General features: G+C 34.3%; 2 protein-coding genes across 2 annotated transcripts in view; both read left to right on the plus strand.

The window, feature by feature from the left end:
- neto1l (neuropilin (NRP) and tolloid (TLL)-like 1, like) overlaps positions 1 to 4,608 on the plus strand; it is a gene marked incomplete at its 5' end in the record, with an annotated part of 116,621 nt that extends 112,013 nt beyond the window's left edge. The window contains 2 exons of the mRNA XM_081352588.1: positions 2,743 to 2,817; positions 4,300 to 4,608. Of these exons, the coding sequence (XP_081208714.1) occupies positions 2,743 to 2,803 (61 nt within the window). The 3' untranslated portion in view covers positions 2,804 to 2,817; positions 4,300 to 4,608. The remainder of the gene's footprint in view (positions 1 to 2,742; positions 2,818 to 4,299) is intronic.
- Positions 4,609 to 8,887: 4,279 nt separating this feature from the next.
- timm21 (translocase of inner mitochondrial membrane 21) lies at positions 8,888 to 11,836 on the plus strand. The gene is made up of 6 exons (XM_081352473.1): positions 8,888 to 9,385; positions 9,669 to 9,731; positions 10,834 to 10,931; positions 11,028 to 11,101; positions 11,173 to 11,278; positions 11,377 to 11,836. The coding sequence occupies exons 1-6, from the start codon at positions 9,118 to 9,120 to the stop codon at positions 11,479 to 11,481; spliced, it is 714 nt and encodes a 237-aa protein (XP_081208599.1). The 5' UTR covers positions 8,888 to 9,117; the 3' UTR covers positions 11,482 to 11,836.
- Positions 11,837 to 12,503: the final 667 nt, after the last annotated feature.

A 12,503-nucleotide genomic window follows, 5' to 3' on the forward strand; every position in this document is an offset into this window, starting at 1 on the left:
CAAGCTTCCCTTTCGCAGTGGAACTCTACACTGTGTCATGGAGTTGATGCTATGGGAACGGTCCTCGTGAGCCGGTGTGTTACGGAACAATTTTGATTGGATAGCGCAGTCAGGTGACGTCACAAATGCGCTGGCATACAAGGGTGCCTAGAAAGAATGTCATCAGCTTCTTTGTCTCCTAGCTCTTCATCCGGAAGCCCACTCGGCGGCCTCTTCCGATCTGGCGAAGAGCATGCTATTGGCCTGATCTAGTCCTGAGGAACTATGTAATGGGAGTTGAGGCGGATGTTTTGAGTGAGTCTGTTTCCTTCCTCACCCCCACAAACGAGGAGCTGGTCGACGTAATGACCTGCTCCACGGCCAAGTTAAAATTAGATAGATCTGTGGAGAAAAAAGGAATCTGCCCCAAGAAGGCTGGATGAGCGATTCCTTGCGGGTCATAAGCTTCCCGCTCCAGTAAGCCTTCATTTCCTCCCCAATCTCCACACTGAGATAGCGAGATCGTGGGGGAAGCCGTTTTCGGCTCGTAATGAACAGTTATGCCAACATTAAGGGGCTGGATGAACATGGATTGGGATGCCCCAGGTTGAGGAGTCGCTTGTGAGCTATCTTGTCCGCGGTGTGGCGTCCTCATTGAAGGCTCCAGCCTTGCCATCGAAGTCGTGATAAAGCCATTCCCATATATGGATGGGCAGGACAGTAAGGAGAATTCCACTTCTGCGTCACTCCTTCATTTGATGCCCCTCCAGTTTATACCTGGAGGTTATAAGTGGGGACATAGCAGGGGACTATGTTAGCATGTTAACGGTTCACAAGGAGTATTGGGACAGAGTATACAAGTGGACTCAGTTGTTTGATGGAACTGTAGGAATGCGCTTCACTCTCTCAGTGGCTTCTCCGGTAGGAGAGGTAATATTCAGACGACTTTCAGTCAACTAGTTCTCTTATTCTTACTAGTTCACGCAGCAAAAGAATACTGTTGTCTGTCCTGTATTTGAGTCCTTAATACGGTTACGTTCACACAGAGTTCAGTTATTTAGTTATTAGAGTGACAACTGCATTCTATAACAGAACTCATCTGTAAATTTTCACGATTTACAACATGTTCTCGGAAAACCTGCGCTGTATGAATGGAACCAGACTGGACAACTAGTTGTCTGTCACGTCATACAGTGTGAGAGAGCCGCTCTGGAATACAGACAGTATTCCAGACGCTACTGTAAGTTGCTGTAAGAGGTTGGGCAGTCACGCCCCTGTGATGATCGGTGATAGAGAGCAAGGGGGTGGAACTGGATGTGATGCTCCATCCCAATGGTCTTTCACTAGATCTCCCTGAAGAACATTGCCATGTTTCTTGGGTAGAGCAGGAATTTGAGAGAATGGTGTTCTCTCCTGAGGCCTTTACTGGTCCTTTGGAATGGATGCTTAATAATTCTTCTCTGGCAGGAGGTGGTCCCTCTGGAACTATGGCTGAGGGTCCAGGTGGCAGTTCTCTAGTCTGCCCCTCCTCTTTGGTTGCAGACGCAGTGAGGCTACGATCTACCTATTCAGTTCTACCCCGGCATAGATCATATAATATGGGGGATAATGAGCTGCGGATATTGCCTCAGGCTGTAAGTTCTGGGTCGCTAGGTGCGCTAAATGGCAATCTTTGGCTACGGCTTAGTTCACTAATGATTTAACTGTACAGTGAGCAGGCATTTGGGCAGTATGGTATAGTGGGTATTTCGTTCCTATAGCGTGAACTCCATTACGCAGTGTAGAGTTCCACTTTGGAAGGGAGTATCTCAGGTTACGACTGTAACCATGGTTCCCTGAGAAGGGGAATGAGACACTGCGTCGTGTTGCCATGCTTTCGGCATGCCTGTACGGCTTCCTTCAGAAAAATTAGGCTGATAAAGTTTTTTCTTGGCACCTATATATACTCAGCTGGCATGCCTGTGACGTCACCTGACTGTGGTAGCCAATCAAAATTGCTACGTAACATTCACATGAATCAGACTCCGGCTCACGAGAAGTGTTACCATAGCATCAACTTAATGGCGCAGTGTCTAGTTCCTCTTCTCAGGGAACCATGGTTATAGTCGTAACCTGAGACTTTATGTAGACTATTGTTGAGAAGTTTGGGGTCAGTAATATATATATTTTTTAAAAGTTATTCAGCAAGCATTCTTTCATTTGATCAAAAGTGACAGTAAAGACATTGTAATGTTATTTCTATTTCAAATATATGCTGTTCTTTATATTTAACAAAGAATCCTGAAATAAAATGTATCGCATTTCCACATAATTATTAAGCAGCATAACTGTTTTCAACATTGATAATAATAAGAAATGTTTCTTGAGCACCAAATAAGCTTATTAGAATGATTTTTGAAGGATCATGTGACACTGAAGACTGAAGTAATGATGCTGAAAATTCAGTTTTGCCATCACAGGAATAAATTACATTTTAAAATATATTAAAATAGAAAAAACAACTATTATAAGTAATATTTCACAATAATAATGTTTTTACTATATTTTTGATCAAATGCAAAATTGCCTTGGTGAGCATAAGAGACTTCTACAAAATATAACAAAATATATTTCCGACCCCAAGCAGTAGTGTGTATTCTTGACTTAATGAAAATGACAGGGTTTATGAAACAATTTTAAGAACTAGACCCCAAACAAATGAAATGTGCATTATAATTCCTTATGCAAAAAATACCATTAAACATACAAGCAATGATATTCCAGGTTCTGCCTCATTGGGTCTCTAAACAAACATGAATCTGAGTACAACACAACTAGGGTGTAACAGACAATCTGAAGGTAAGACTCTTTAAACACACTCAATTGTATGTATTTAAATGTTTGTCTAGTCAGTGTCTGTGAGTCAGTGTCGTGTTTTTTTTTTTTTTTTCTTTCCTGTACTATTTATTTTGTGTTTTGTCATAATAACCCTTCATCATTGCCATTGAGATGGTCATCATAGGACATATGACCATCTTGCTTATTGGTGAGGTCCTTTTATATGTTGCTTGTCATGTTTTCTTTCTTTTTTTGTTTTGGCAAATTCAACTCCTGACAAGGTGTCAAAAAGTATGGGTCAGCTGAAGCACATCACTTTGTTGAGGGTCATCCATGATTGTCTTGCATACACTTTGAGCCATTATTCAACCCCACTGAGAGGAAATTGCAGTTTGTGAACAAAAATAGAAAAAAATACTTTAAAGAAAATTAAAAACAAACAAAAACCTGTTGACAAAAACCTCACCCTTACTTTTTTCAAGTGAAACACACAAAGGTGAGTTTAAAAATAATAATAATATGCTGGCTTGGCAAATAATGTATAATTGACCAGTATTAATTTAGTATAATTTATATATTATTATCGGGTAACACTTTACAAGTTTGTTAACTATATTAGTTAACATGAACTAAGAACAACATGAATTTTGCATGTGCAAAAACACATATGAAACGTACTTTGCATATGGGAAACATGGTAAATGCACTGTGAACTAACATGAATATGATTTTTTTTAAACTAACATTAACATAGGTTAATAAATGCTGTATAAATAAGTTGCTCATTCGTATTACATTAACTAATGTTAACAAATTAGACTTAAAGTTTTACCTATAGTATATTTATTATTTTGAATTAGCTTTTATTTTACATTTTTCTTTTTACAAGTTCTAATAATTTTGTTGTGGTTTTGTTTTATAATAATTATAATATTTTTAATATTAATAATAAATATTTCTATATAGCTTTAATTATTTAAGTTATTTAATTTTAGTACTGAAATTTTTTTTCTGTTTGTTGGTGTCAGCAAGTGGTTGAAACAAACACAGAAAATAAAGGATGAATATATTTGCAAGCAGTTCTATAATCAAATAAGACTCAAAAATTATCAGAAAACAAGAAATAAGCTTTATGCCAATACATTTTTTAAGTAAAAAAAAAAAAAACTCACCTTTTTGTATTACACAGAAAGGAAGTTTGAAACAACATGAGGGTGGGGAAATATCCATTTAAAAAATGTCTTTAATTTATGATAGCTTTAAATTAAAGAAACACACATCACTTACCTATAAATGCATTTTTACTGATAATGTGATATACTTTGATGTGTTAAATACATGAAGTTTTTGACAGTCTTGATGATCAACAAAAAGCAGCATTTTTTTTCATATTAATGGTGATTTTGTTGTTTGTGCTTTGCAAATGATTTTGTGTGTGTCGTACTGTAATGTGCAATGCTGTGTTTTTCTCATCTTCCATCATGCATTGTCTCCATCGTGTAGACTTCTTGAAAATAGTGCAATCCTGGATCAGTACGAACGGGCTTCAATGAAATATGAAAATGTGGACCGGAGATATACACCAGCATGATAATAACATGGACATTTTAAAGACAAATTTATCAAAACAACCTGCAGATGTAAAGGAGGACATGGATTCAGTAACAAAGGAAGTGACTGTGTTGAAATCGCTTTAACATGTAGCTCCTAATTTAGTTTTTTTTTAAGGTTACTTATTTAGGATTGCAGAACATTACATGAAAGTTTGTTCATTTACATGAATAAATGTGAATCAGTGCTTTCAGGACTGTTAGTGCATGCATTTTATTGTCATGTTTTGCCACCAAACGTCTTTATATTTGTTAAAATGCTTTTAAGACATTGGGTATTTGTGACTTTTAGCAAACACTTTCTATCCACATAATTGTCTGAAAGACACTTTAATGTTAGGATTTGCATGCATATTTCCTTTATCATTTTTAAATGAGTGACTGTGCATTTAGGTACAGCATCAAACCCAAGACTAATTTATTGTTGATAGGTTTAATTACAAAATATATATATTAAAGCAAATGGAATGACACTATACCCTTCCCCTATAGTTTACTGCTATACTTACTAACTGCATGCTAAAATCATCAGAGTTATAAGATCTAAAGTATGATTCAATATGGGATCTTTCATTTACATAAATACTTTTTTTAATACTGTAAACACTTTCAGTTGCTGATGTTTAGGACGAATGAAGGATGACAGTAAGTTAACATTTGCTACATTTTAGTAGCACACAAACTTTGTATGTTAACTGTGTTCAAACTTTTGTAGATGCCGAATCATCAACACAAGCTCTGTCAAAGAACAATAAACTATTATTATAAATAATGACATTAGTAATTATAAATCTTAAGTTTATTTTTCATTCTTTTGTTTATGTGATCCATTAACCTGCAGTGAATATCAGATGTGTGATGAAAAGAGCATTATAAAACCCCGAGACCTCAAAACATCTCATTCTCTTTCTCTTTCTTTCTCTCTCTCTCTTACACACACACACACACACACACACACACACACACACACACTATGGTAAATGTCCCTGATTTTATTTTTAGTCATCACACTAATTAAAATGAATTGTCAGTGTTTCTGTATGTCTGTTCATTGTCATTACATTTTTGTTTTAGAATTTAAACTATATAAAGGAAAATAAATGATATTGAGAAATGAATGAATTTACATTATGGATGAATTTCCACTTTCTTATATGTAGACAAAATGTCATCTGAAGTGGAAGGCACAAAGGTTTGTTTCAACTTTTTACTTCTATAAGTTATATACTTTCATGTTTTATGGTTATTTGTTTTAAATGGCTTTTTATGTGAGGCATAAAAAAAGTTTTTACATTGTGTACAAATTATTAGGCTTGCAGCCTCACTATAATGCACTTTAAATGCAACATGACAAATTAATATTTCAGTTAATGGATTTGTTTGTGACTTTTTAGGATGCATTGAATTGATCAAAAGTGACAGTAATGAAATTTATGTTACAAAATATTTCTATTTCAAATAGACGAAAAAATATTAAGCAACTGTTTTCAACATTAATAATAATAAGAAATGTTTTTTGAGCACCAAATCCAGATATTAGAATGATCATGTGACACTGAAGACTGGAGTGATGATGCTGAAAATACAGCCTGCCATCACAGGAATAAATTACATTTTAAACAATATTGTGATCTTTTAAATTGTGATTACTGTTTTTTATTGTATTTTTGATCAAATAAATGCAGCCTTGGTGAGCATGAGATACTTTTTTCAAAAATACTGAAAAATATTACCGACCCCAATATAACCCCAAACATGAATGTTAATGATCTGAAGTTTAATAGTATGTTCATTTCTTTACAGGCTATCACATCATATCCTTTACTGACATCTTGTGGAAGCAGCCTCTAAGAACTTGAATGGGTGCAACATAGTGACAAGTTTGCTTTTTTGTCATTTTTTAGAATTTGATGGGGAATATCTTGACACCGACTTGTGTTCTAAAGCTGATACTGTGAAGCTCTTGGGGACTAAACACATTTTTTCAGACACTGGACTGAAACAGAATCCACAAGCTGATGTACATTTTTCATTCAGTGGAATATGAATCAGACATGTTTTTGTTTCCTCTGATTTGATGATTGTAATGTTCAGATTATTTTTCAATACAAACTGTAATGTCCTGAGTATAGGTGCATAACCTTTTTACTTTGCAGAAAGCATAGATCAAGACCTTTAAAATATTGCCAAACCATATTAAGATACTTGAACCAACTGATAAACAGGTAGTTTGTAATCCTCCAGGTCAGGAGTGATTTTACTGTGACTATTGCCTAGTTAGATGTATCTGACTAGCATCTCAGATGTTTGTTCTCTTAATGTTCAACATTAAGGTCAGTTATGGTCATGTCTATGCATACAGTAAAATATACTAAGTGTGCCGAGCAAGATTTTCAAAGAATTGGTATCAAGTTGCTTACTGATAAGAAATGTCAGAATATTTCCCTTACGATTTGAGAAACAAAAACCTGTTAATTTGACACAACGCATTATTGATGCTGGACAGATTGTTTTAAATAAAGTGAAACAAAAGTGTTGTTTTGGACAAACATTGCATTGAACTTTATTATGAATGACTGAATTTATTATGTATGACTGAATCAACTATTTATATAAAAGGTTTTTAGAAAAGAGGTATGTGTTAAATAGCTGTGATATATACATTGATTACAAATAAGAAAAACAAATACGAACATGAGTAAACTATTTAATTTATTCACTTTAATTTACCCCCCAAATAAATGAAATGTTCATCATTGCCATTGAGACAAATAATGTTTCATAAACTTTAGAATGTTGCCCTAGTTGTATTTCAGCATTTCCAATATACTTTAGAAACTCTCAGATGTTCAGATTATATTGTAAAACCTGAATAAAACTTGGTCTAGTCTTTTGTATTTAAAAAAAGATATGAAATATTGACGTTTCTGATACTAACAAATGGTGAATTGAGGGGTTTTGGGACATAAGGTCAAATGGGACAGTATACAGTTTATTTTCTCACCTAATGAGTGAAAATAAAAACTCTTTTGCTGAACCTTAGCTGTAAGACCACATAATCGAAATTGGATGTCCTCATTAGTGTGACATCATGTAGGTGGGCGGGGCATACATCAAACAGTAAGTTGCCCCTTACATAAGGTTTTGCTTGTTTTCATAAGGTCTTTATTCGATTACACTTTTCAAGGACTTCAAGCCTTCTTACCTCAATAAGCCTATACTTGGCAAATTTGTAAACATTGAGAAATTAAGTTGAACAGAAATAAACATGGACTCTTATGATAAACAGAAAAAGGAAATATTTCATATGAAATTATCAAAGTATGAACTACCTTGTGTAATAAATATGCTTACACTAGACTAAATCAATTACTGCAACCTGTCCCAATCACCCATATGTTACCAAAAAAAAGTTTTTTTTGGCTCAGATTACATAAAATGTCGTGCATCCTTTCATTATAATATAAACTGTTCAAATGGATAGGCAACATCTTCAGTATTACAGTAATGTTTGGTGTGTTGGGCTCATGTTTTTAATATGGCAAACCTTACACAAGGTGGAAATTCAAAAACTGTCCCACCCTTAAAGGGATAGTTCACCCAAAAATGAAAATTCTGTCATCATTTAGGATACTCAGCCTCAAGTTGTTCCAAACCTGTATGAATTTCTTTCTTCTGTTTTGATATTTTGAAGAATGTTGGTAAACAGTTTCTGGTGCCAATTGACTTCCATGGTATTTGTATACATGGAAGTATAGAAGTCAATAGGGACCAGAAACAGTTTGGTTACCAATGTTCTTCAAAGTATATCCTTTATGTTCAACAGAATAAAGAAATGCATACAGGTTTAGAAAAACTTGAGGGTGAGTAAATGATGACAGAATTTTCATTTTTGAGTGAACTATCCCATGAATCCCATCATGGACAGGATTCGGTTAGAACTACAAACACGAGTGAAAATTGTTAAAAAACTACAGACATGGAGGACGCGCGAGTCCGGCGGTTATGTAGAGAGGTTTAGATAAAAGGGTTTTAGTGATTAATTATCAGTATCTAACCTGACGAAAATGTATTTATTCAATGTTGTCTACATTATATTGCATCTGCAGCAGCATTGTGAACTTTTGTAAAAATACGTTTAGCCATTAACTTTTAAATGCATTATTATATTCAAATTGCAAACACATGAGGAGAGTCTCCGCATGAAAGACCCACGACTGACAGATGAACGTGCAACTACATTTCTCTCCGAAACGATAGGAAATTAAATTAGACTGAATGGAGGATTGTTGTAACTGTGACAAGATGATTGACAGGGCTGTTTACGGTGACAGGATGCACGCGACAGATCTGTCGAAGTGGTATGTCCCAAAGCTTGCCTACTCTTTTGCTACACACTCAAAAGTATGTACTTTTTCTTCACAAAAAGAGTACATACTTTTAGGGCGAGGTATAAGTAGGCGAATTGGGAATTACGACATGGCGTGAACATGTCCAGTGATGAAATAGTCAGACGCCTCTTCACGTGAATTGGTACTTTTATTTTGAAAATTAAGACAGAAAGCGTGAAGCCAAGGACTAATGCCATCTAGTTCTACTTCAATAAACGTTCAAGAGACGTGTGAAAGTCATCATTAAAACATGTTAAAGTGATGCACGGTGTATCTTTTAGATTAACTTCTTAGACCGGTGATTTATACTATCAGGAACTATGATGTATTCTTTCTTCAGAATCGGAAGGACGACAAGATGTGTGCAGCACATATTAAAACGTGTGCATGCCAGACTGCCACAACAGATATCAGCGGTACAGACACAAACGAATCTATGTTCTGGGTTAAACTGGACATTTTACCACACTCGCTCGCTTCATACAGGAGTTCGGTTTTGTAGAAGAAACGATGGACAGAAGGACACTGACAAGGTGTCAGTTTCCAGAAGTTCATACACACCTCCAAGCTCGTCTGCTGCACAGAAAGGTATATACGTGCGTTACAGAGAATTACCGTATTAACCATCTTTTCTGTCAATATACCATTATGGTTAGAAATTGATATTGCCAACCAGTCACTAGAAAAAGTAGGTTAAAATGAAGAAAAGATTCTCAAAACAAAGCTAGTTTTTAAAGAGATCCAAATCTACTACAGTAAATATGATATTTTGGCTGGAAGTGGTTGATTTTTTTTAAAGGAATTTAGTGTCATGATTTATTATAGCTAGTTAGTAAGTGCCTGTCTGATTCTATGTGTCTTTCCTCAACAGTTAAACAAGCCGGCAAAGATTTCACTTATTTGATTGTGGTGCTCATTGGACTCGGTGTAACAGGTGACATGTTTGATTTGATACAAACCAGGGCTGGACTGTGGACCATCATGGTACCACACACACACACACACACACACACACTCCTGGCCAAAAATAATGTACCAAGCCAAAATTGGCAAAACATTTTGTGGTCAGGAAATTAGCAAGAATTGTACAAAATCTGTAGATCAAGTAACACAGAATAGCCTTCCCCGTTAACTTGCAGACAGGTTTTTACTGGAAAAAGAGTCAGTGTTGTTCCACTCAATGTGAGACCAAATATTCTTTATTGGGGTCAAATCTGGACTCTGACTAGGCCAAAACTTGAGCCTGATTGAATTGCAATTTGTGCAGGAAATAATATCTGATCATTTCTCTTTAGATAACAACTTTTCATTTGTGGGAAGCAAGCCATTCTGCAATATACACCAAAGCATTAAATGACTTTTCACAGTAAAGTAGCTCACCAATACGAGCAGCTAAAATGGCTCCTCTTCCTCAATGCTCTACTGTGGTAGAGATGCATTTATTATTATATTTCTCACCAGATTTTCGAAGACACCGCTCTGGAGCATTATTATGGAACTTCATTCTGTCTTTGATGTTTTACTGAGACAATAAATGCTTTTTAAGTAGTGCTTTTGCTTAAATTTAGCAAATTTCCTGACCAATAATTTGTGGTGAAGACAATTAAAAGTGGAGTGTTTAGCCAATTTGGGCTTGTAACTTTCTTCTTTTTTTGCCCAGGTGTGTGTGTGTACAGTATATATATATATATATATATATATATATATATATATATACTGTACACACACACATATAGATATACAGATATATATATATATATATCTCGTTTTAAGTTTTGTAAATGTAAGTTTTTAATCTAATATTCATATTTTATTTTAGCTTTATTTCGATTACCAAAAACCTTTTTTTTTTTTTTTTTTAGTTAACAATAATAACACTGATCCAAACACGTGTGCCCATGATCCGGCTCTCTCAAACATCTAGTCGATGATGCCATTGTTATCAAAGATCAATTAAAGATCCTGTGCTCAGACATTTCCATGCATGTTTATATGTTCAACAGTATAATAAATGATCTGATTGTCATCCTTATTAGGTGGACTGCTGTATGTGGTCTTTCAAGAGCTGTTTTCCTCTTCAAGTCCAAGCAAAATTTATGGAAAAGCTTTTGAGAAGTGCAGAACTCACCCAGAGGTCAGCAAATGGTGATTAATTTGTAATGAGCTACGGAGATAAACAAACCAACTATGTTAAACGTGTGAATAAACTGGGTATTTGCTGTATGTGAAGGTAATCGGAGCTTTTGGGGAGCCTATCAAAGGCTTTGGAGAGACCAGTCGGCGTGGCAGAAGGCAGCAAGTCAGGTACAATTTTTAATATAAATAAATAAAAACTTTTGTTACACCTCACACATGCTTTTAAGATTTTTCTTTAGTCATGTAGAGTACATGAAGGATGGAATCAAGTATATGCGGCTGAAATTTTACGTTGAGGGATCTGAACCAGGATTACGGGGAACTGTTCATTCAGAATCAAAGGAGGTACATTGCATCTCAATGAAAAAAAAAAAAAAATGTTTTAGTTTTGTGCAAAAATAGTGTTGACAAATATATAACAAACTGCTTCTTCTGTCTGACAGAATCCTAAGACTGGAAAGTATGAATTCCGGTATATTTTTGTAGAGATCGACACGTATCCCAAGAGGACAGTCGTCATTGAAGACAACAGATTCAATGATTTTTAAGTGTTAAACACATATTAGGAATTTCAATGGTAGACATTCATTTAAAAGCTCTGAATGGAAACTGAAAAACCTGAATATATGTCGCTACTCGGATTAATCAAGCTTGGATTTGGCATGCTTGAATTTGGTTGTGTTGAGCATCACTAGATAATTTAGAATAGTGGAAGTGGAAGAGCTAGATATTTGGAGAGGACAGTGCTTGTACTGAAACATCTTATATTTTGTACAAGGATATGCATGATTGTTTTATATAATATGTGGTTTGAAATAAAGATAAATGATTCATGTAGAAAAACAGTTTTTAATTAATGTAACTTGAATACAGGTTAATAAAGCAATTTGATACCTTTATTGCAAATGGTCTGTTATTCTTCCTTTGCCTGAAGCATTTAAAATATAATGTAAACTTATTCAGATTTCTTTAATTTTGTGAAATGTATAAAGGTTCTTTGTTGTCATTGTTTTATAGAACAGAGGAATAAATACCAACAAAAATATGTAACTAACAAATAACTAAATGATCCCTTAATTTTGCATATGCAGGTAGTGTGTTAGTCAAATGTGTTTGTTTTTTATGTTTGTTTTTTTATGTCCAGTTTTTATATTGCAGTAGATCTCTGATGGACCAGTGAGAAAATACTTTATTGATCTTAGATTCAAGAACGTCATTTAGTAACGTATTGTGCCCGATAGATGGCGCTTTAGTACAATTTTATTTATTTTTTTAACCGTTCATATCACAATCTTCCGGTACAAAACAAAACTGGAGAAAAATATATAATATATAATATAAATATATTTATAATAAATTATATAATATATATAATATTTTATTATTACATATATAATATAATATTTAGATATTAATATATAAATATATAAATTATATAATATATATATATATATATGAATGGTTCAAAATTTGTAAATAGTGCTTTGGTCCTTAGTAACATTTCGACCTTTTAAATTACATGTGACAATTATTGTTTATTATTATTATTATTATTATTATTATTATTATT

This window comes from Scardinius erythrophthalmus (assembly GCF_964197995.2).
Source record: "Scardinius erythrophthalmus genome assembly, chromosome: 22".
Classification (NCBI taxonomy): Eukaryota; Metazoa; Chordata; class Actinopteri; order Cypriniformes; family Leuciscidae; genus Scardinius; species Scardinius erythrophthalmus.